We start from the raw sequence: 26,119 nt of genomic DNA, 5'->3' as shown, positions 1-26,119 counted from the left end.
GAGACACATCACATATTGAACAAGTAAGTATGACATGTTGTTAAATTTCATTAATGAAAACAGGCAATATTTCTTTGTATTTTCTTATTCTCAAAGCCCCTAAATAATAGAATAAAAAGGTAGACAAGTTTGATCATTCAGATGTATTACAAATATTGAACCGTGAAATCAGATTTTTTTTTTTGTGCAAAACCTTCATTATAATCATACAACTTTGTACGAAGATCTATATTCGAATAGTTTGAATATTTTGTTTCAGTTTGTTTTGCTCATTTTGGATTTCACATTGTTATAAAATCATATAAAAACAATGCCACTTCATAAGGAATTAGTAGACATGTACAAACTTGTGCAAACAACACATTTACCACAGATAAACAATGAAGTGTAATTAAAAAAGAAAAAAAGATGTGTGGTCTTCTATATCAGGAATTCCTTTGCACAGACAAGCAAGAGCAGGCAAAATACAAAAGAATCTACAAAAAAGAGCAGTTTGTTAATCAATAGATTCTCTCATGGAGGGAATACAGCCAGTGTAGACAGTATTGGACTTAAGTAATATCAAAAGAATAAAAAGCAGCAATTAAAAGAGTAATTATAGAAACAGAATAAACTTTGTAAACATCACTCAGAATAAATTTTATAATAATGAAATGAAAACTTCAGTTTTCAAATATAAGTGTAAAAAGTATAATAAACCCTTTGTAAGTACAATTTTATAGGATGTTTGACAGTACAGCAAAATGGGTCTTCAAGAAAGAAGAAGAAGAAGAAGAAGAAGAAGAAGAAGAAGAAGAAGAAGAAGAAGAAGAAGAAGATGAAAAAAACACAATTGACTTCGGCAAGTACAAAGTGCATTATTTCAGGTGGGTAACAAACATTCATACAGTGTATCTCTAACTTAGTTTACATATGAAGGGGTCGGTGCAATATAGTGCTAACCCACACTTTTGCATTTTCATAATCCTTAGCCTTCACTCTAACCTCCGTGAAAATATCATATTTGAATTCACCCTATAAGATGGTAAAAAATGCATGCATTCATGTTTTATGAATGTACAATGTATGGACTTTCCAAACATTCAACAGCGATTATCTCAAAATGACTATTGTGTGGGTTAGCACTATATTGCACAGACCCCTTCATATATGTTTTCTTTTCTTAATATTCCAGTGGACATGACATACATCTGATCTGAGAATGAATAGTCACTCGAAATCACTGAACACATACTGGTGATTGAACCTTCTGGTGCTCTTTGAACCATTTGGCTTGCTTGCTTGTGAGTTTTCTTCTCTAAATGACACACAAATGTTTGGAGACTACTTGTCAAAGAGTACAGATTGCCTAATCTCCCTAATTGGGTCACCATGGCCCTCCTGTTGGATTGAAGCACCTTGCCAATCTACTGCTGAGTAAATTTTAGATGAATTACTGAATGCTGAGGGAAATGCTTGGCAAGTTAACCCATTCCTTCTGGAAACCTTATATACCAGGTTTCCGTGGCATGAACTCATAGACGGGTACCCGGTATACCTACCAGGCTCCTGAAACGTACACATCAGTATCTACATGTAAATTTGTGGCTGAATTAATTTTTTATTTGTATCATATTGAGTAGAGAAATGACTTTTAGTGATAGGTTGGAGACTCTGCTACCAAAATCTGTTCTTACTCTGTCAAGAATTGCATTTTTTTTTATTTGCATAATGTACCTTTCCCAATACAAGATGTGACTTTTTTCTCATTTTTTGTTTGTTTGTTTATTTTTTATTTGCATAATATACCTTTCCCAATACAAGATGTGACTTTTTCTTGTTTTTTCTTGTTTTGTTTGTTTTTGTTTGTTTGCTTGTTTGTTGTTGTTATTGTTGTTTTTTTTTTTGCTGTAAAACTTGCGAAAAGACGTACGCAACTGAGGCTGAGCTCACTAGATTCTGATGTTTGCTGACCCCATTCAGATGCCCTTAATGTGCTCAGAGACATAAAAGGCTAGGCATCCCTTAAATTCCTGGCAAAAAGTCATTAAACCAGCAACCTGTGACTTGAGGAGTATCCCTGACACAAAATACTGACAGCCCCATGAATGGAATTTACGACTGAGATTTGCATCTCAATCTGAGCATGTGCTTACTAAATACCACCAGAGGGAGATTAAATGATACCAGTTATACCTCATACATAAAGCATGAGATGCCTTATGTCTGCTAGGGAATGCACTCGGGTACAGACACGGTGGCTATTGCGCAACATGATGCCTCCTTTGAATGGAAATTGCTTGAGGCTCTCCCCATACTTGTATGCATGAAGGATTCAAATTCACTAGGCACTTGTGCTACAATCTGCACAAAGTTCTAATAAAAGACTGCCTACACTATCAACTCTAACACTGACATTTTAAAAAGGCTTGCACACTCACTAGCCCAGGACAACTACAACACTACTTCAGGGACTGAAATATCAGGATATTCACCTGCCTGGGCTTCAACTATTTTTGCATCTCACAACGCACATTATCTCCTCTGATATACAGCGTATAGATAACAGGAAAGGTATCATCATTTATCAAGCTAAGGCTACTTCTCAATAATCCAGCACTATATCTAGGCAAGGTATACTTTCATCCCTGCATGCAAATTGAAACTGATCTGTGTACACAGTGTTCTGTGCATACACATTAGACACACAGGGAATTGTACTGACAAAATCTCTGAGGTGAAGAAAAGATGGGTCAGCATTGTATGAAAGTGACATTACATTTACAGCTCAATCTACTTCAAGTACAAGAAAATTATGAGTATGAATACAAAAAACAAAAAAAAAAGTGTGTAAAATAACCCTTAATTTTTTTTTCTTCATTTTGAACTCATAGTGTGCCACCTGTGTGTGCCATATTATTGTAAAACAGCAATGCAGGAGCACTTTTGGAAATATGTTCTTTTTTTCAAAGCCATGTAATTCAGAAGTGCTTTAAATACTAGAAATGCAGTCCACAGCAAAGTTGCAGAGAAATTTTAAATCTTTGCTGTGATGAACACTGTTGTGCATTTGAGCAAAATATACAAAGTTAGCAAGTTGTTGACTGAAGTCATGCATGAGAACATGGCACAGAAATGATGCACTCTCCTTGTTACAGTACAGCCATTATTATCATTATTATTATTATTATTATTATTATTATTATTATTATTATTATTATTATTATTATTATTATTATTACTATTATTAATATCATTATTATTATTATTATTCATTATTCATTATTACAGTGCACTCCCGCTATAACAAACACGGTTAAAAAAAATCCCAGTTACAACGAAGTAGAAATTCAGGCCAAAACATTATCCGATCTATGTATTGTTATTGTTTATTTGTTCAGTTATAACAAAGTTTCGATATACAGACTTTAGCGAAAGAAAACTGCCGGTCCTGAGGACTTCGTTATAATGGGAATCCACTGTATTATCAATAATAATATCATTATTTTTATCATTATAATAAGCATCATAATCTTTTTTATATGATCAATATAATATACAATGTATTATTAGCATTTACTATCATTATTACCATCATCACTTGTGCAACCCTGATGCTGACCCTTCAAAATGCTTTCTGTGACATTATCAAGCTTTTGTGGTAAAAGATCCCCCGCACATCAAACACACAGTCACTTTTCTTAAAAATGATATTCTTTGCTTGAATTTCATCCAATATCAAGCTCACTTTCACAATGAAATTAGTGCGAACAAAAATAAGCAGCTCTGTATTCTTACTTGTGCTGCTGAATCACATTCTTTTTTTAAACATATTGATGCAATACACAGACACAAACACAGACACAAACATATTTATAAAGAGACAGATATATATATATATATATATATATATATATATATATATATATATATATATATAAAGACCATGAAATATGGCACAGGTAAGCAATGTACAGAGAGTATGGCAATCTAGATTGTAGCCACAATGAGTGTCATACCTATGGATGCTGCTATCACTGCTCCCATGCCCATCGCCAAAGTTCCACCCATGTACAGAAACTTGTCACTTGGCGCACAGGCAGCAACACACGATAGTCCTGACAAAGTAAACAAAAATGATTGACAAGAAATCTTAATAAAGCAACTTGTCATCCATCTAACAGATAGACACAGAGGTATAATATTAACCTGTTGTCTATTCGAACCAGGTGCCCTCTGTTTTGAAGCAACAGGTATTTGAGTAATCTCGGAAGCAACATTTTAACAGTAATGATGGTATAAGAACAATGCAGTTATTGAAGGGTTAGACATTCACTAGCTACAGTGTTGTACTTTCATCTTACGTAACAATGAATCATCTTCAAGACTCATTTACAGAGACATATTTACTTAGTTATGCATTTGATACCTTGCAATTCTCAGTTGCAGTAATTCTAATGTTTATTAATGTTGGACATTTTGATATGGTATGTTCTTTTGAATGTGCTTTGCAACATTGTGATACATAAATGTAATAATTATTATCTATATGTTTCATGATGAGTATTTTGGGAGTGCAAGTTCAACTAAAACACAGGAAAGTCTCAGAACTTCTTGCAGAATATGAGAGCTCCTTATTTGGATTGGCAGTGGCTAGATTCTTCTACTGGTATACATAATCCATGCCTACCAGTGTACAAGATCCAATGATATACAAAAAGTGCAGCTGAAACAAAATCAAGATTCAAAGTAGAAAGAACAAACACTGAAAACTAAGAGCAGATACAGGGGTGGAAGCCATGTATAAAACAGCACTGTAGTATTCTGAGGTCAGAAAAGGCATATTTTTCGTAGAATAATAGTATTTCTACTTTGTTTTCGAAAGACAAGTGTAGCAACACAATTTTGGAGAAAAAGAATATTTTTCTACAAGACCTCCAGTTTTTGGCAAAAACAGTAACAAAAATCCTACACAAAAACTAACAGTTAGCATCTCTGCAGATAACGTGACAGGTGAAGTAAAAAAAAAAAAAAAAATACTTCACTAACCTCCAACCACACCAGCTGTGTAGCATGCTGCCCTGATCAGGAGGGGACCACCGAGGAAGCACATGGGGGCCAGAACTACCCCCAGGAGACTGCTGTGGCCCAGCCAGGCCAGCTGCTTCAAACCTAGCCCCTCTGTGTAGGGAACTGACATGGTCACCATCCCGGAGGCCATAATGACTGCCATGCCGCCCAACGCTCCCTGGGTAGAATACATTACACACAAGGAAAATTAATAGCATAGCTCTCCTCCCCAAGTTTATGATAACATAACACTATATTAAATAGTGTTTTGTATGGCACACATCTTATCAAACTGATCAATGCGCTTTACATGGTAAAATGGTGTCAATGACGAGGTCAAAAAGAATACAGGAACTTTTCAAGATTCTTTTTGGAATATTGACAATGAGGGTAATGGGCAGAGTTCCTTTGTCAAGGTATTCCATGTTGATGGTCCACAAAATGAGAAATTGTGCTCACCAGCCATCGTTTTACATGTTGTATCTAAAGCACTATTAGTGTTGGTAGAGCTCAAAGTTGAAATGTGGTGAGAGTGGGGGTGGTTTCATGACATGTGCATCACATTATTGATGATGCATTCTGGTATATGCTCTCCCCGTCTTCCTCCCCCACCATCTTTTTTCCTCCTACCTACTTTGTGCTAAACAGAAAACTACCCTACAAAGGATAAAAGCGGGTGAAATAGAACCATGCTTTTTAACCTTTTTCAACCCGAGGCTCACTTTGGTTCCTACAATTTTTAAAAGATAATTTTAGACACAATTTGATCACGTAATATGCTTTTCATCTTATTTTTTGCCGACATCCCCGCCCACTGGTTGGAAAGCATGGGAATGGAATACCGTTTCATTATCCCTTTGTGTGCTTTGAGTACCAGTTGGCAAAGAAAACCCTATAGCGTTGTACATAATTTTGCAAGAACCAAGATTCATGAAATTAACCCGTTCCTTCCGCAAGTCTCTGAGTGCCTTTAATGCCCCCAAACGAGATTCTTTTTTGCCAGTCGACAGGCAGATGGGTTGGTAATCCACCTGTGTAAAGGCTGTCAAGCGGTACATTGTATCCCCCTTACCACGGTCAACTACATGTGCCAGTGAACAATGGAAATATCGATCGGGTGCGAGGCATGAATAGAGCCTGCGCTGATGAGCTGACAGAATCTTTTGTTCTACACAAAACCAGGCACCTGAATGGGGTGACTGGGGTCAGCGAACGCAAACACCTAAATGAGTTCAGTCTTGATCGCTATGTACATGTTCGTACGAGTTTACAGCAGAACATGCGCAAACTAAATCAGAAGAAAGGTAAATAATACTGTGAAATACTCATTTTTCAAACAGAAGGAGAACAAATGCTGATAGAATAAACTGAGCAGATCTTTTTATCAAACCGACTTTTCTGGGCATTTTAACACAAAGAAACATGAATTTAGGCCATGAAAGCAGGCACTCTGTCTTCATCTTGAGAACCTGGTATACCAGGTTCCCGTAAGGAACGGGTTAAAATGCACACAGAAGTTTTTCCCTACACTACATGCATTGAACGCCAGTGGCAATGGGCAAAAATCTCACACCATGAAAATGGCATGGTCCTCGTCTCCAATTTGTGAACATTTCATGCCATGAATATTTCTGGTTTTACAGTACTGTTCAGAGTCCCTGGCACAGAAAAGTGTTAGTGATGGTACATTTTTGTAGTGCTTTCAGGGACTGTCTGTAATTCCGCACATATACATATTTTTTCCTTTTTTTTTTTTTTTTTGCTTTTGTATGTATATTGATTTATCTACAATCTTGTATATTGATATATCTACAAGTATATATTTTTTGTTCTTTTTGCTTTTGAATAAGTATTGATTATCTGCATATATACATTTTTCCTTTTCTCGTTGCATTTGTATAAATATTGATTTTAAAAATGCACTGAGATAAGATGCTAACAAATACTACAGTAAATACTCAAAACAAGTTAATTAAGCATGGTTAATAGCTGAATAGAATTTGTGTGAAATCAGCTGCTGAAATAAATGTATTCATTGACAATGACAGTAGTCTCACCACCCATGATGTTGGTGTGAGCCTGATGAGCAGGGCTGGATTCCTCGCCATGGCAACCGCTGATGCTGCAGTGGCCGCCACACCCAAACCAAAGTAGGTGTAAGTTGATCGCACTCTGTCCCTCACATACTGGGGCCAGATCCTAGTGTACAAACAAACAAACAAAAACAAAAAAGTCATATTTCAAAATGCTAAATCTACAGTTCGTTTCGGCAAAAAATAGAAAAACTAACTAAAGTAATGTATGTTACATTTAAAAAATCTTGCATGTTCAAAACGTATAACTACATGTACATTAAATACTTTGTACACTGTATATCACTACAATTATTCAGACAAGGATTTTCATTTCATTTATACTTATTATTTTTATTCAACTCATAAAAAGGCATGAATATTTACTACTGCAAAGATGATTAAAAAACACCTTTTCATACCTTTATCTGACTCTCTAATGAATAACATACAGTAGATACCAATGAACATAAAAGAACTGTTTGTGTTAACAACAGAGTGCAATACTGGAAGGAGCTAAAACAGAATATTGCTTGGGTTTTGAACAGCATCCCTACTGTTACTCCATTGATAACCATTAAAATGCTGATAATTGTATCATCAAAGCTGCTTGTTACTGCCGTAATTGACAAGCAGATTACCGCATCTTCTTTATTTTCAGGAATACATTTTGATCCTTGAATCCTGCATGCACAGAATGCTTGACATAATTATGAACCTCGAAAAAAGAAGCCATTCGAACTAAACCCCAGAAAGAAACTGTTCTACAGAAGCTGACCTGCGTGTGCGTGTATTCTCAGCATATGCTTGTCTACGTGGTGTCATATTTTGTAGTAAGATCTATTAATATGGTCTATTAAAATTCAATAACGCAAATATGACATCTCTAGCAGGCTCACATTTCCATGAACTGATGTAACCTAACAATTCAAGTGAAAATCATCACAGCAATTTGGCAGTTCCAAGAATCTGAGCGTAATTAGACAAAGAAATTATTATGTTCCTATGGGGGAAGCATGCTTGCAGTTAGGCAATTCTCCCAGGGTCCAATATACACTGCAGGACCTGTAGCGTACATAAAACCGTCTGAGCAGAAACATATATCCACTGATGAAACTAATCATCAGCAGCACATATGGGTAATTCCATGAAGTTGGGGCACAAAGTGTTACATTTTAGCATAACTCAATACTAATTATGCTATACATATATTGTTTATAGGATTTACATTTGTATTGAGACCATACATTTTCCTGGAAATTTTGTGCCATTCAGACTCAATTTTGATGAAGTTATTTTAAAAAAATGTAACGGTGTCCTGTAGCATCGTGACGTGTCCATGTAGCATCGTGATAGTTAAAATCTGGTCCTAAAAGACAAATTATGGTAATTAGCTTGACCAAAATTTGATATAATATGCATAATTACTCGATTAGTCAGATAGCTAAATATCTTTACTCTCCTTTCCACAGTCTTACTTTTACAAGAAAATTACAAAAAATGTCACTATGCTACGCGGTGTCCACCAAATGTAACAAAAAAGGACACCGCGTAGCATAGTGATACATTTTGTAATTTTCTTGTAAAATTAAAACCGTGTACAGGAAATTTGAGATATTTAGCTATCTGACTAATCTAGTAAATATGCATATTGCATCAAATTTTGGTCAAGCTAATTACCATAATTTGTCTCTTAAGACCAAATTTTAAAATATCACGATGCTACATGGACACGTCACGATGCTACAGGACACCGTTACATATTGTTTAATAACTTCATCAAAATAGAGTCTGAATGGCACAAAGTTTCCAAGAAAATGTGTGGCCTCAATGCAAATGTAAAGCCTACAAACAATAAATGTATAGCATAATTAATATTGAGTTATGTTGAAATGTATTTTTTAAATATCACGGTGCTACATGGACACTGTCCCACCTTCATGGAATTACCCATATACATGTAGTCATATTATGCTACTTTATGATTCTTTTTTTTTTTTTCAGTTCAATGTATCATACATATTCATATATATCCATAATATACCTACAATACACATTAAGCTATGGGTCTATTTGTGACTCGCTACAACAAAAGGATCCGAAAGTCGGGGAGGACAATTTTCTGAAAATGGCATGACATTATTCCTATACTCTTCTACTTTAATCTCATATATAGCACAACTCATAAAAGTACTCGGTTGCAGAGATATCGTTGATTTTATAAGCGCATGTCAAGTGGTTGTGGAAATCAGAGTTTCGAGAAAAACGGCTTCAAAGTTTTCCTTCCGACGCTATTATGATCAAGGGGAGGCGAGACAATTTTCAGCGCTTGACAATAGCAGGTATGCTCATAGCGACCTCCGCGATGTTCATTCAAGCTTAGCGCCAGCGGTCTACGCACGACCAATCAGTAATCAGGATGCCACACACTGACCAATAAGATCGCTCCCTTGTTGCTAGGGGCGGAGTCCAGCTGCCGCGCTAAATCCAAATCTTCGGACATGATTCTGTTACATTGAAAGTCGGAAAATCATGACCCAGAAAAAATCCTGAATTCTTGCCTTTCCTTTGATCATTTAGCTTCGAAATTTCGGCAGATGATAGACAAAACATTAGACTACAAAATTATGCAAAAAAAAAATCTGATTGTTTTGACCAATTTTGATTATGTGACTTCAAACTCGATTTTCTCGGCTCAGCCGTCAGCGACTTTAGGATCCTTTTGTTGTAGCGGGTCACATTTTATTTAAGACAAGACTCTGACTACTGTAAAAGCTTCAGTACAATAGGACTGTTACAGAGTTGAAGAAAGCTGCTATAAAGAAATACAGTATTTCATTTGGTTTCTTTGCAATGCTGAATCAAAATTGCCTTCTGACATTCTATGTGGACACATTGTCTGGAAGGTCAAATAAATAAAGATAACAATCATAGTACCCCAGCGCACACTCACACAAAAACACACACAAATGAAACTGACCTTCAATGTAAGACAGTATCTGTACATATAAAAAGATGAACACTGTGAAGCTCACAAATTTGAGCAATCTACTGTTGTACTTGTAAAGGCTTTTCTGTGAGCATAATGAAATCAATGTGATAAAGTAAACCCGAGGGAGAAATGGCTGTAAGTTCTTACGCTGCTCTTTCAATCGCCCCAACTTCTCGTGATAAGCCAAGCCCGTAGTAACACAATGCACCAATGCCTGCAGCTGAAGCACCAATCAGGAGGCCCCGGCCCATCATATCAGCTGAAAACATGAAACAGAACATCCATCTTCTTTAGAAACTAGAATTATCCCTGAAGGTGATTAATACCCCCGCCCCTAGTGTTGCTTTATAGTATGTGATGTTGTGAGGGCAATGACGTTAATACCGATTTTGTGCATTTGTCAAATTGGAAACAGAATAATTTTAGTTTACTGAACAATTACAGAGTTGACACTGAGTATAAAACTTACAGCAAATGGAAACATCACTACACTTAAAGACCATCATACACACCAAATTTGACCTTCATAGCTTGAATGGTTTATTTTGATACAAAAATGAGTGGTTACCATGGCAACACATTTTCCTTAAACTAACACATTGGTGTCTTGCAAAACTACACGTCTAGATCATGATACATACTGAATTTGACTTTGATTGCTTGAATGATGGAAAAGTTATTCGATCTGCAAGGTTTTGGTAAAATTGTGGTTACCATGGCAACGGTTTGTGTGACGAACACAAAAATTATGTGTTCCACATCTATACCTCAGGGCCATAATGCCTACCAAATTTGGTTTCAATTGCTTGAAAAATGTGGAAGAAGTTCACTCTACAGGATTTAAAAAAAAAAAAAGCGCAAAGCTTATGGCAACGCATTGTCCAATACAAGTACAAAGGACACTTTGCAAAACTACACTTAAAGAGCATCACACACACCAAATTTCACCTTCATAGATTAAATGGTTCAATTTGATACAAAAATGAGTGGTTACCATGGCAACACATTTTTCTTATATTAACACATTGGTGTCTTGCAGAACTACACCTCCCGATCATCATACATACTAAATTTGATCTTAATTGCTTGAATAATGTGGAAGTTATTCAATCCACAAGGTTTTGGTAAAATTATGGTTACCATGGCAACGCTTTGTCCGACAAATACAAAAATTATGTGTTCCACATCTATGTCTCAATATCATCATTTACCCTAAGTTTCATTTAAATTCCTTCAAAACTGTAGGAGGAGTTCGCGACGCAAGATTTTGCAACAGACCACTGACTGCCCGCCCGCCTGACCATCATCACGGTGATTCCTATATACCCCCTTCACACTACTGTATGTGTGGCGAGGGTATAACAAAACCATGTTCTGAACAAAGATGAATCACATGATCGATAGTGATGACTCCCTAATGTGAATTATTGAAAAAAAAAAGAAAAAAAAGCAGCTGACTAAATCATGTTTTGCAGTGTGGTTGTTCTTTTTCACGTTTCCCTCCTAATCATCACATACTTTCATCATCGGTACAGCGCATCACATACAATGTACAATATTGTACGTCCAACAGCAAAACTTCGGAATTTAGAAATTAAGCCCCTCTGGGCTTCTAAAAATAAATACATCATGGAGCTCTCACCTATCATCTTGTCGCTTTGTGAAAAGCACTCCATCTATCATTGGGATTCACACCAAAGGCCTTGAAAACACATAATAGGGGAATGCACCTGAACAGAACATCTAATGTTACCCTCACAGCACGACTTCAATCAAACAAAAGACAAAATCCACATCTGGTGAACACATTCTGTTCACTAGGCAAAGAATTTTTTTGTCCGTCAAAGTTCCAAAGAATATAAACTGAATATCAGGGTTGTCGGCAGATGAATACAACCAAGTGAAGTCAATTAACAAAGACATTTTGGTGAATACCTTCATTTACAACTTCCCAATTTTCCAAAATATTTTTACTATTAGTATTTTACTATGGTCTAAAAAAAAAATGAACATTTACAAGTAAGGACGATAAACAAATGTGTTGGATTGGTTAATGTATTTTCCAGAACTGTTACTGCATCACAAAGAATTTGCAGGTACAAGTCATAATATTGGGCATGGACACTGAAGTGGATTGATTCAAAAGCAATATTATACAACCAGTGTGTGCTGTGGCTCCTTTCTGGACCAACACTCTGTGCATAGACACTCTTACACACTCTATATTTTCATGAAACCATGGCAATATTATCAAATTTGTGTCAATGTGTATAAAACAGAATCAGTACTAGGCGTCTGCCAAAGAATCCCACGTCATTCACTCGCGTTCTCAGATGAGGATTCTTTGAACAGTATTCACATCCCACGCGTCACTTTGAGTATTGAGTGTCATATTGCTCTCACAGTTTGGACTATTTTTATGCATTTTGATTGACAGGTTGGAGAGAATGCATATATAAATACCTATGAAGGATTCCTATTCCAAACTACCAGAATCATCATTGTCTAGGTACACTCAAGGCAACAAAAACACCAATGAACAACTGAGAGAGGGGGAGAAAATTTAACTTAGATATAACTGTATGTGTGCTGTAGGCATGAATTAATGAATGAAAGGTGGTCTGACCTGTGCCAGTGGCCGGAGCCTCAGCGGCCTCCCTCAGCGACTTGACCTTGGCTGCTCTTCTGGCCCCCAGACGGGTCTGGCTGGCGTACGGCTGGGACCGCAGGGACATGACCAGCCTTGGGGTAGTGTTGGGGTGGGCATTCTTCAGGGTCTGTGAGGCCGAGGTGCACAGGACTGTGGGGATCCTCGCTAGGCGGGCAGCAAACATGGTGGCGGTGTGCGTCTCTCTTTTCTCTAGAATTCTCAGCAGTGGAAACCTGTTACAGACTCAGTCAGTGCTTTGTTTTTCCTTGGTTTCTGTGTCATAAAAAGGAAGGGGGGGGGGATTTCTTCAGCCACTGAGTACCTCGCTTCATTTCATACCACTGACTCTCACTCCCACTGAACTTTCCTTTTCTTCATCCATTACCTTGTTGAGTGTATGAAATGAATCACTGCCATAGTGGAAGCATTCTTTTATTCTAAAAGAGAAAATCATTTGTATGACTTAAGGAAAAAAATAATGGTAATTAGTTGTAGGCATCAACTTTCTGCAGTTACTAAAATTCCTTCACATTACCATACCAGTTACCTGGTTAAGGTTGTGTGTGTGTGTGTGTGTGTGTGTGTGTGTATGTATGTGGAGGAGGTGTCTTTCATTTGTTTGCTCATTTTAGTTTTAATTCTAACCTTTGTGGAACCACCTTCCTTACATTACCTATATGTACAGAACTGTATCAGACTTTAATACATGCCATTTATACTATTAGACAAAAAATGGCTGAGCTGCATTGCTAGATTAACGAGTCCATTTTCATTACAAAACCCATCCATTTGGGATGTACCACAAGTGTACGAGTTCAAACTTTACGTGGTAATATTTGATATGAAAAAACTAATCAAAACATAACAACCAAATCACAAGAGAAAAACACACAAAACTACAATCATCTAAACATCCACACCCAAGCTTAAAGAGACTCTGAGGTACTGAGAAAGCTAATACTGGAAACACTCAAATGTCCTCAAATTATCTCCTACGCTACTTTCCTCTTATTTTTCGTACATTTTGCTTCCCACTCTGACCTAGTTCAGAGGCAGCTTCAGCTATTTTTATTCTTCATTTTAAGGACAAGCATTCCGTGACACCAAATATTGTCAATTTTGCAAACTACTGAAGACAGCGGCATATCCTGTTTACAGTTGGCTCGATGATGAAATGTTATTGACAGTTTTGATATTTCTGTATCACAATGGGGTACAGAGCTCTGCCAAAAAGACAGAAAAAAATGAAAATATGGGTCATGCCGTATTCACTTATCACTCGAAGAAAAAAAGATTGGAATCACTCGAGGAGCGGTAATGTGAGTTGGGTATTGCCGGCACACTTTTTCTCATTTCTCCTTCATACTTCACCATCGGCGTGCGGGATAAAAAGCAATATATATATGTAGATGGGCGAAGATATGGGTGTGTGTTAACAATAACATATTTGTCACAAAATATGTTCTCTGGCAATATCTGCTGCTTTGTGCCTTTAACTGTTTCATGATTTTTTTTCTCCATTCCTTCTAAATCTTATTTCCACAAATGACACAGGATAATGTCATAGAATGCCGACTGATAATAGTGATATCTCTACAATATTCTTGTGCAGTCAATGCCCCATTAAGTTCAACACCCTCTCGATCAACTGACACCTTAAAATATTCTTGTCTTTCACACTAATGTAATTTTCATATCTTTTCTATATTTTCACAGTCCAAACATTCTCTTTTACAAGAAGAATTTTTGAACCTTGTGCTTCTTAAAATCTAAATTATACAACAGCATCAACCTACATACAGTGTAAAACAAGAAAGAAAGAAAAAAAAAACCCTCATACAGTCTGTAGAGTGGGTACACACAAATGATCACAGCACTTAATTACACCTGCCTGATATCACATATATTCAATGCCATACAAAGATTATGGAACATCTTCTGAAATCTCTGACAAAACATTAATGTTCAATAAAGAAACCTCTGTCAGCTATGCAATACACAAATAGCACATCTCTGGACACATCTACATAAATCAAGCAAAGCATGTTGATTGCATGGATGAACTCCTGTAAGGAATGGCATATTGATTGCTCTGTATCTGGTGCTGGGCGTGACCTCATTGTCCAAGCTTGATTTGACAAGCAACCATAAGTTGTCACAACTAATGAAATTTTGAGCATGAAAATATCTGAAAATGTAAGAAAATTCCCTCTTCTCCCCCCCCCCCCCCCAAAAAAAAAAATACCAACAACAACAACAAAAGAAAACAAAATACCGTGCTGGCTGCTGGCTGCTATTAAAACAAATGTTGCATAGCAAAGAATCTGTAGACAAATCTTAATATTGAACATTGAATTTTCCAATGATTGATTGATAACCTCATTTTTTTTTTTGTACTAGTAAACTGTTTCATACTTTATATCACTATTAAAACTCAAATATTAATACACATTTTTTGTACTTAGTATCATGGCTCTGGTCTGTAAATCGTATCATTGACTTTACGTGTGTGTGTGTGCGTGTGTTTTCATGGATACTTGTAAATTCTTTTTACAATTTTGTTTGTGGTTTCTGTATGTACAACATAAGGCTCTGTACGACTGAGACCTGACAACGAAGTCTCAATAGGCGTTTTCACATCAGCCCGATGTCTCCAAATAGCGCGCTATTGTCTGACTTGGGAAATTTTTCCGATAGCGAAATAGCGCGCTATTTGATAATGTGAACACAAATTACTGCGCTAATTGTATCGCTCTGATCGAGAAAATTTCTCGACTCCAACTCGGGGAAATTTCTGAAATAGCGGGATAGTAGCGCGCTATTTGATAATGAGAAAACAACTCCAGAAATTAGCGCGATGAATCCCATTATGCCTAGCGTGAATGACCCGATCGATTGAGGCAAACTGCACACAAGTCATGAGGAATTTCTGAGAGGACACACACGTTACTGATGCTGTTTGCACATACTCAGCTGTCGAATTAGCTATTTTAAAATTTTTAAGTATTCGGGCTACCCCCTCTTTGGGCTGATGTGAATAAGAAATGAAATAGCGCTCTAATTCGCAATCGCGGAAAATATTTCGAGCTTGGATTTTTATCGGGCTGATGTGAAAACGCCTAGTGAAGAATCTGAGAAAAACAGCTGCTTTGTTGTTGTTTTTTTTCTGTATGACTGCCAGCAAATCTGCATCAAAATTGATTAATTTCACACTCGGGTAGAGAAGCTCTGACTCATTTCTCCAGCCTTAATTAATCAAGATATTCAACAGAACTGCAGTAAGTTACTAGAACATAGTCATACCCTATCTATAAAAAAAAAATAAAAATAATAAAAAATAAAAAATGTACAAAATCATGGTCTATTGCTGATTACAAATGCAGGGTGTACCCAGAATAGCACAGAAATTCACATACTAATTGGAAACTGGAACAAAGGGGAATTAAAACTGATTACACGTAGCTCGCTGACTGGCTAGGAAAAATTGCTTGTTGTTCTTTGTAAAATTCAACTTGCATTTTATAACATATCTACTTTTTTTTTTTCCTGGGGACTTGTTAAGATTTGAGATATTGTCCACTAGCTGCCATTCTAGTGTCTAAATATTTTTCCCTCAAAGCAGCGGTGGCAGATCCAGAGGGGAGGGCACCGGGCTTGTGCCCCCTCTTTATTTTTTCCAAACAAAAGAAATAAAAAGAAAAAAATGGAGGTGGAGGACGCATGTGCCCCCTTTACTTTTGTAAAGACGCCCCCCCCCCCCCTTAAATTCTTGGATCTGCCCCTGCAATACACTGTAGATCTGTTAAGGATCTGAAACCAAAGACTTCTCAAGATTGGTCCATAAAAATTATTCATTTCACAGCTTTTTCCAATAACAAATAAATGCCAGTTTCTTGTTACACACTTTCACGCTTTGCCTACTTGGAAGGATTGGTGTCCTCTGAGAAGTTTACATTCTGCAAGTTTTCATGATTCTGTGAAAATGTCAGTTTTGATACATCAGTTGTTTGTAATGAGCCTATCAATATCACTGGAAAATATCCCAACATTGATGATTATAAATCATTGTGGTGGGATTAGAAAGCTGCCTGGGTGCAATCATAACTGCATAGTTCATGTCTGGCCACAGGGAGTAATCTCATACCACTTTCAGAACTCTATGGTGAGGGCCAGGCCAGAGCCAAGCCGTAAAGTTTTGAGTTTATGAGCTAATTTGGCGTTGCTGCACGCTAGCGCCAGGCACGGGTCTGGCGCCGACCAAAGGGTTTATAAATGATAGCAGCACTAAGCTATGGCCAAAATACCTTGCACGGACAAAGGTCACAACTCCCTGGCCATGCCTCCACCGGAGTGCGCGTTCAGTTTTACCATGGTACAATGTAGTTATCCCTTGCATGGCCAAGTTCGTGACTGGGTCATCGTAAAAGTAGCGCGACTGCTATATAGTTACTGAACACAATTTCAGCTGCTTGGCATGGGCTATTTCACCGCGGGCCATGAGCTGGCTTAAAATGCATGACCTACTGTAAAGGCTATGAATATCCAGTCAAAGTCATATAATCGGTACATGACAGAGGTACCATTAACAAGTATGTGTACATAGCCATGCTCTTATTGAAAATTTTCTGAGCTACTTCATACAAAGTGTAAGTGACAAATTTGTTATCTGGTATGCAATATTTTTGGCAATGTTAACCCATTGAGGACGAGTCCCGAGTATACTCGTGCAAGTGTCTATGGGAAATGTGTGTTGTAGCAAAATCAGTCAACGGGTTAATGATGGAATTTATATTTGCCAGGCTACTGTGATCTCTGATTTAAAAAAAAAAAAAAAAAAAAATGTTCTTAGTGTAAAAGTTCATCATTGGTACATATATGACCCTAATGACTTGTGATGATTTTAATCAGTGATCTGTTATCAATATTGATCTCTTCTTTAACACAGTGCAGTGCAAGATCTTATTATTTTTTTTTTGGGGGGGGGGGGCGGTGGGGGGGTTTCGGGGGGGGGGGGGAGTGTGGAGAGGCTATTGGTCACTTCGTATTCCTATACAATCAGTTGCACATTTCGGGTGTTCAGACGTATAAAAAATTATACTAGAACAGTATAGTTATACCAAAATGGTATAGTTATACCAAAATTTATACTAGAAATTTTAAAAAAATTATACTAATTTATAGTATTCAAAAATTTAAAAAATTTATACGAGAATGGTATAGATATACCAAAATGGTATAGCTATACGATGAATTTATATGTCTGAACACTGACTAACGAAACGACGTACAGTGTATAACGAAACGACATTTAATGAAATGACGTATAACGAAACAACGTATAGTGAAACGACAGTCAGAGCAACATTTCGAACTAGAACTCGATAACAAATCAGCATTCCATCGTGTGAATGTATGGCGACCATAGAACGGTATAATAACTGGGCGGGGCTCAATGGGAGCAAGCATGAAAGGTGACCCTATACCTGTCACTCATGACCATAACAATTAACAGCATGCGCAGTGAGAAACTGCACATCTACACAATGTTTCCAAAATGGTCGAAATTAGCATCTGAACAATCTGTCAGCTATACGATATTCTTTATACGTCGTTTCTTTATCGAGTTTTGGTACGAACTGGCTTGTGCCTGAACAGGGGGAAAGTGCGCTACATAGAAGGCGTATGTCTCAAACTGACACACAGCGTGCTCAATGATTTCAGTGATCTATTGAATCATCTTTGATTGCATTGTTCAAATCTAAATCTTTCTGAGACAATAACTGAAACAACAACTTGGTTAATGTAGACTAGAAAGCCTAATTGAAGTATGAACCAATTCAATTTAATTCAACCCGTTGAGGACGGGCTGATTTTGCTGTAACACACATTTCCCATAGACACCTGCCCGAGTATACTCGGCTACAAGTGCATAACATACTATACTAGACTAACTAGACTAAAAATTCATAACTTTTGAACAGATCATGTGATTTTCCTCAATCTTAACTGACCATTATCAATGTGTTCTATGCACTGCATTTACTCAATCCATGTGTATATTTGGGGAAACTTCCCCTTGAAATTAGGAATGTTATCATCTTTCCACAATAACACATATCCTATATCACTGACTGTTTGTTTGTACTTTTTATACAAAATTAAACTGCAATACAACTTATTTCAATACCTAAGGCAGAAGCCAAGCATGTCAGTGAACTAAACTGTACAAGAAAAATAAACCAGCAATGAATATACACTGTAGGCTAACTGTTCTTTCATACAAGTACATACAGTACATTTCTATTTTCTATTCTGGTAATAGGTTTCCTGATATCTATGATCAAAATTACATTTACAGTAGTAGTAATTTCATTGAATTCATTTTCTTCGGAAAGTTAGATTTGATCAAAACTTTCTAACTTGATTTCATGAGAGAAAACTGTGCAGCATTTAAACCAAAATATCATTCCACATTTAAGTGGAGAAAATGACGTGCCTTGGAAAGGATGTCATGCTATTGTCCTACAAGGCAGTGTTCTCACAAGTCACATTTCCAATCAGATTGCAACTATTATACTACTAGATTAACTCATTGAATACATGTATAAAATGCAGAGCTCTGCTAATCTAGACAATCATACAATCAATCAAGTGTTTTTTATTCCATGACTCTTGCATGTTCTTCATCAACAGCATGGGGACATCAATTTAAATAGAAAATCATTTTCATTTTTAGCACAATGCACTGATAATGAATATCAAACTTCCCCATGTACAGTGTATGTCATTGGCTAACCAAGCCAGGGGCCTGAAATGCTCTGTAAAAGCAATTTATACACAGTTGATGATACCAGTGCACATGTACATACTCGTAACTAATATCCAAAGATAGAAATGAAAGATACATTAAAGGACAAGTTTACCTTAACCTGTTGAGGACAGGCTGCTTTTGTTACAACATGCATTTCCCTTAGATCCTTGCCCAAGTATGGTCAGTTTTACGGTAAAGGGTGTAACTTTTAATTTTTAGCCTTTTGGCCCACCCTGAACACATAGATTTACAGATCTCAAAGATTTTTTCCCATGTGAGTCACCTTATGAGTAGCTGCCTTGGGTAGCATAGTCAGGTCCAGGTATTGATGCGTTTTGTTTTGACAGTCACATATGTACCCTAAAAATGACTATTTTGTTGCATTGAAATTTATATAACATTTTTGAAATGTTAATAATTTTCTACAGCAACTGCAGAGATCTAATTTTTTATGTTAAAAGCATAGTTGTATGGTCAATTGAAATGACCAAATTAGTTTGGTTTGTATCTGGCCCTTTATTTTAGAATACTATGACTTCAAATTTGAGGTTTCGGAGGCTTCATTTTCCGTTAACAATTGTTTACAAACTTTGATGGACAGTAATGATCAGTGGATGTGTTTTGGTTACTTTCTTTTATGCTGAAAATAGTAAGGTACAGCTAAACTTTAGACTTACATCAAAGTTTACTTGATTCTAGGGCTATTTGAAATTTTGTGATAATTTTATTCCATCAAGTGAAATTTCCGTTAGCAGTTTTGAAGCCTCCGAAACAAAGTGTTTAGTCAAATAATATGAATATAGATAAGAGAAGCGACCTATCTATATGTCAAAATGTAGGATATGGGGCCCTAACCTAATAGACCAAAAATAGTTAAGATCCGCCAAACTCTCTGAAAATAGGTGACAATACAAATTTTCCGTTAACACGTGAAGCCTCCGAGACACATTGAAGCCTCCGAAACAGCAAAAACATCTAATTTGACATTTCTGATAAATTCTTTGAGTGTCTGCCCCAAATTATGCCATGAAATCATCAACAGACATGGACAGATAACAAAAATAATAAAAACATTATGATACTGCAATAATTTTTTGAGCTAATACACTTTATAGAGAAAAAGTGGTTTCGGAGGCTTCAAAAGGATGTTAACACTGCATTTTTGTGATTTTCTCTGGACAAAATCAAATTAGATTTATTGTTCACCCACCCAATGATCGCTTATGACATATCTAAAGATATTTAATCACATTCAGTTTTCTGGCTGCTTTGTTTACTCACCAATATAGATTTACTATACAATTTACCTATTTTTCTTAAACAGTGCAGACATGTCACACATAACTCACCTTTTCATTCAGCAATAAAATATTAGCAGATGAGGATGTTGCCCCACAAATATGTTTAAACAGTGTATATCAACCAAAAAAGACACAATTTACCCATCACTTTCTACATAACATACATGATTTTCATAAAAACATAAGGCATACCAAATTAATTTTCCAGATGTTTCGGAGGCTTCATTTTATGTTAACAGCATATAAATGGAATGTTTTGATTATAATTTTGTAATTCTAAGTCTATCAAATAACTGTTTGAACTGAATGAGACTTAATGATTCCTCAAGCAAAGTGTAGATAGTTGTTTAAATGTATGAAAAGCATTTATTTTGTAGGTTTCCTTTTGAAACAATGGAACAGGCTAGATATTGTGAGTAATGAAAGTGACTTCCAGCTTGCGTGCATGCCCACATCATGCAACAGTAGTGCAACAAAGCAAGTAGTTGTGGATACATCAATGTTCAAAGTTGGATAATTCATTTTTACTCTCGTGAGAGAAGTTGAAGTGTTGTGACCATATTTGTATCACTCTTTTGACTGGTTAGACTTTGATAATGAAGACCAGACAATTACTTGATTATTTAGTGTTAAACACTTTTTTTTTTTTTTTAAGAACTGAACACTATTTCTGTCCTGAAGATTCAAGGACTTTAATAGATGGTTATTCAAGAGGGAAGCATACACTTAACTAAAGAAATATATTACTTTTGAATTTAAGGTTGTATCTTTTATGCATGATCCAGAGCAAATTGTGGAAAATACTTTTTGGATTTTTACACTTTCGACTCACTATCATCTGAGTGTAATAGTTTCGAAACACAATCTTTTACATGTCCATTTATAACCCATTGACAAATCCATTCCATTGTTACTCACATGGCATTTGTTTTTGCCATACTAAAATCTTGACTTTTTCAGCTTTCCATTTCTTAACAAGTTCTTTGGCTTTCATTTCCAATACTTATTTGGAGGAAAGTAATTAATCAATAAATTTGTGATTGGATTTGAAAATAGCTAACATCTTGCAGATTATCATTTCTGTGGTGTGACTTGGATCACAGGGTACTGTTTTGGAATTTTGACATTTGATTACTTCATTCAGACAGGTTTTCATATCAATCTGTACAGTATGTCAGATCTGATGCACGCAAGGTGCAACACAATCTTGATACTATACCCTATTTTCCATACTTTATCATGCTGGCAGTGACCACTTGACTATTTTTGATTAAACAAAATGTAACTTGTGTTATGAAACATCTCTTCGCATACATGTGTGAGACTCTATGACATGTTTGCGGATGTAGTTCTCAGTGCAGTAAATGGACAGTAATGGTTGGGATAGGATTGTTTATAAATGACATATAGACCTCTACTTATAAATAGCCTGTTGCCATGGGGTACAGCGTACATGTAGTTTACATGGGTGGGTGACTGGAGAAGTTATGTTCATGAAGAACAATTTTGAAATGATTGAAATCTTTATAATCTGTTTAGTCCTGGCTTTTCTGGAAAAAGTTACAAGCCCCTAACTATTTTGAAATTCAATGGGTTAAGACTGTAGTCTGTGGGTTTACATACTATATTTAAAACAAACTTGTGGGTTTAAAACAAACTTGTGGGTTTCCAACAAACTTAGATATTTAAACACATTTGCTGCTTTTTAATTTTCTGCTAGAAAGGTTGTCATTTTTAGAAACAGTAAAAGTTCTGTTAGCAATTTCTCAATGCGCACCTTCAAAAACAGGCCTCCTAGCTGTCACAGGAGTCACACAAACTGGAATTTTATAAAATAACTATAAAAAAAGAAGCCTTTGAAGAATTAAAAAAAGAAAGAAAAATAAAATGATATGAAACAGGGGTGACTTGTATACCACAGAAAAAGAAAGTAAAATTCTAACAATCATATATTATAGGGAACTATACATTTGGTCAAAAATTTTTTTTTTTTTCAATTCAAATTCGTACACAGTCATGGGTAGGGTATGTACATTTATCTTTTCAACCGGCAATTCAAAAAGATGAATGGGATCTTGACCATTTCAATTTCTATTGAGCTCCATGATAATATCACCAATATATTGATTATTCCAACTCCATTTTGATGATGACAGTTTGATGATGACCCTTACATGAAATGGCTGATCGGTGTTTAAGATTGCTGTTCTATGACCATGATCACTGCATTTGATAGCTATAGTAGGGGATATCAGGCACGGTCATCTTGGATATATGCAAAAGAATGTTTATAAGCCTTTTTTCCCCTTTCTATATTCTACAATGCTATGTTGTAATCTAACCGTCATGCCATCATGTGACATAGTCTATTTTCTATTCCTTTCTCATCAACAGTTGAAATTGATTTCACATGTATATAAAGCAATTATGATGGGTGGTTCATGTCAATATACATCCCACAAACTGCACTTATAAAGCAAGGAAACATAATATTTGCATTAAGTCTATAGCTACAGTTCTAACTCATTGAAAGTAATTCTTACTGCATTATGATGAAAAGTTTGACAAATGCATACAGCTGTACATGTGTGTAGCCTAATCATGTTCTGCATTGCCAAAGTCATGGATATGCAAATACAGTGTATGTATACAACTGAGCATAAAGATTTAAAATATTTTTCTTTGTCTCTTAACATATGTGTTGGAAAGTCTTTTTTCTGCATACAAATAAATACTATTTTACATGTTACAACACTGTTATTATTTGGAAACAATCAGCTGCATTAATGTGCTTCATATCACCTTGGACCATTTTTGTATGTTAACAGTCATGATGAAGCCTCCGAAACATGCGTTGCTGCTAACTTTAAGCCGCAAAAAGAAAAAGAAAAAAAGAAGATGTTCCTAATCAGTGTACTTTTATTGCTACTGTTGCAGTTTCCTTTAGAATCATATTGCCTCATGTAATGTCATAAATTCGAACTGAGCATTGCTCAAAGTGTACACAGTTTGTTATTCACTTTTGTGGAAGCCAATTTCCTTATAATAATAAGTACAATTTGTATGAAGGGTAAACATTATGCACTGCCATAAAAATGTACATCTGTATTCTGTTATTCACATTTTATTGATGCCTTGTTGTTATTCTAGCATGTAGTGATAGTTGCTTACTGTAGTTTTATTATTTTAAGTGAATACAGGACTAGAACTTTGTGTTAGCAGTTTTGAAGCCTCCGAAACACACAAGTTTGTTAATTGAAGCCTCCGAAACTCACAAGTCTGAAAATTTCAACTTTGTCAAAAATAATCAAATTTCTTTGGGATTTGGGTTGATAAATGTTTGTTACCAAGAGATAATTTAGGGCTATGTTTAGAGTGGCTCTTGCTTCTAGAACATTCTTTTAATTTAAAAATGGTTTGTCAGGTACCATTTTTACCTTGGAATTTGAAGTTCACATCCAAATAATTGCAAGAGCGAATATCTGTTGGGGGAAAAGTGTTTTGATATTTCAAATATATGTTCACAGCAAATGAAAAGTTGCATGACCTCCACCATTTATCTTCATTTGGTTGCTGTGGGTGACCAAAACATTCTTGTTGTTTTTACCTAAATTTATCTAAAATTCCAAAATAGTCACTTCATTTTTCATACTTAGCCTAAGAATTAAGCTCTGGAATGACAAAATATTGAAAATATAGACATTCCTATATAAAATAAAGGCAAAGATAAAAATGGAAACACAACTTCAATTTTTGACCCTTGCCACATCAAAGTTACACCCTTTACTGTAAAACTGACCGTATACTCGGGACTCGTCCTCAACTGGTTGATTATACAGTGTACATGCAGTGTGGATTGAGTGAATGCAGCAATATCACTAAAATGCATACAAATGTAAGTGAAAATTTGAGGAAAATTGCACAATCCATTACAAAGTTATGAATATTCAAAGTTTCTGTGCAGTCACTGCTGGATGAGAAGACTACATTTATTTTGTAACTACAGTTTATGATGTCACTTGCGCAGAATGATAAGGAAAATATAAATAGAATTCCACATCCTGTTATTTTTTTTGAAGTACACGCTCAATTGACTTCTTACTGATGTGTGAGTAGTTCACCATTACCCCACCTTCTGAACTAGCAAGTCAAGTGCTCCTTTATTATGCAGCAAAAAAAGGGAAAATACTGAATTTTCTTCAGGTTTTCTTTATCGTTTTATGTATATGTGACATTAGAAGTTTGCTTTAGAAGTCTTCTCATCCAGAAGCTTCAAAAATTCACAACTTTTTAACAGATATTTCTACTAATATCAATGCATTGTCTCAATCCACATGTATATTTTAATAGGTGAACTTGTCCTTTAACAGTCTTTCAGTTGCAGATTTTTTTTTTTTTTTTTGGGGGGGGGAGGGAGTGTTATTTTGGGTTCTAAAACCTGCAGGCCAAATATCCTCCGTAATTCTACTATCTTCAAAGCCATGCGGATGCATGTTCTGATTTCAAGAGGAAAAGCTCAACACATACATGTAGCTGTACTTGTAAATATTCAATTGTTCAACCTCATTCCGATTAAGTCATAGTGTAGGTCCTACATCTGTAATTTCAGAGCCATGGTAAAACAAAAAGCAAAAACAACTAGAAATGTCGCTACAGCGACTGGTTATACCCCCGCCAAACAACATTTCATAAGCTTTGGTCAAAACAACATTTCATAAGCTTTGGTCAAAACAACATTTCATAAGCTTTGGTCAAAAAACTGAGGAAGTAGTTAAATCCGCAAGATCTTTCCTTGATCTTCTGCCATTAATATGCCGTTACCATGGCAACGTACTTTCGGGTACTGTCGAAAAATGCGTCTTGCACATCTACAACCAAAGGCACACATCTGTACCAAGTTTCATGGAAATTGGGCAAAAACTGAGGAAGTAGTTTGCAACACAAAATTTTCCATCATTTTGGCTCATAATATGTGAGCTGTTACCATGGCAACATACTTTTTGTCACTGTCAAGAAATGTGTCATGCTGACCCATATCCTAAGACAAACATTCAATATGAATTCCATGAGAATTGGAAGAACACTAATGAAGCAGTTTTGCCATGAAGCATTTTGCCCTATATTTTACCAATAACATGCCGTTACCATGGCAACGAACTTTTTGCCACTGCGGAAATATGTGTCTTGCACATTAAAGGGTGTGTACAGTTCTGGTCGAGGTGAGGATTTAGCTTTTAACGTTTT

At 36.0% G+C, this 26,119-nt stretch overlaps 1 protein-coding gene across 4 annotated transcripts in view; it reads right to left on the bottom strand.

Moving 5' to 3' along the window:
- LOC140228985 (growth hormone-inducible transmembrane protein-like) overlaps nucleotides 1-26,119 on the bottom strand; it is a 56,353-nt gene that overhangs the window by 10,408 nt on the left and 19,826 nt on the right. For all 4 annotated transcript variants that reach the window (XM_072309245.1, XM_072309244.1, XM_072309246.1 and 1 more), the window contains exons 2-6: nucleotides 12,740-13,036; nucleotides 10,261-10,372; nucleotides 7,107-7,248; nucleotides 5,029-5,227; nucleotides 3,999-4,097 (exon numbers count right to left, since the gene is read on the bottom strand). In XM_072309245.1, the coding sequence (XP_072165346.1) occupies nucleotides 3,999-4,097; nucleotides 5,029-5,227; nucleotides 7,107-7,248; nucleotides 10,261-10,372; nucleotides 12,740-12,947 (760 nt within the window). In that variant the 5' untranslated portion in view covers nucleotides 12,948-13,036. The remainder of the gene's footprint in view (nucleotides 1-3,998; nucleotides 4,098-5,028; nucleotides 5,228-7,106; nucleotides 7,249-10,260; nucleotides 10,373-12,739; nucleotides 13,037-26,119) is intronic.

This window comes from Diadema setosum, chromosome 5 (genome assembly GCF_964275005.1).
Source record: "Diadema setosum chromosome 5, eeDiaSeto1, whole genome shotgun sequence".
NCBI lineage: Eukaryota > Metazoa > Echinodermata > Echinoidea > Diadematoida > Diadematidae > Diadema > Diadema setosum.
This window is presented reverse-complemented; position numbering and strand designations above follow the sequence as displayed.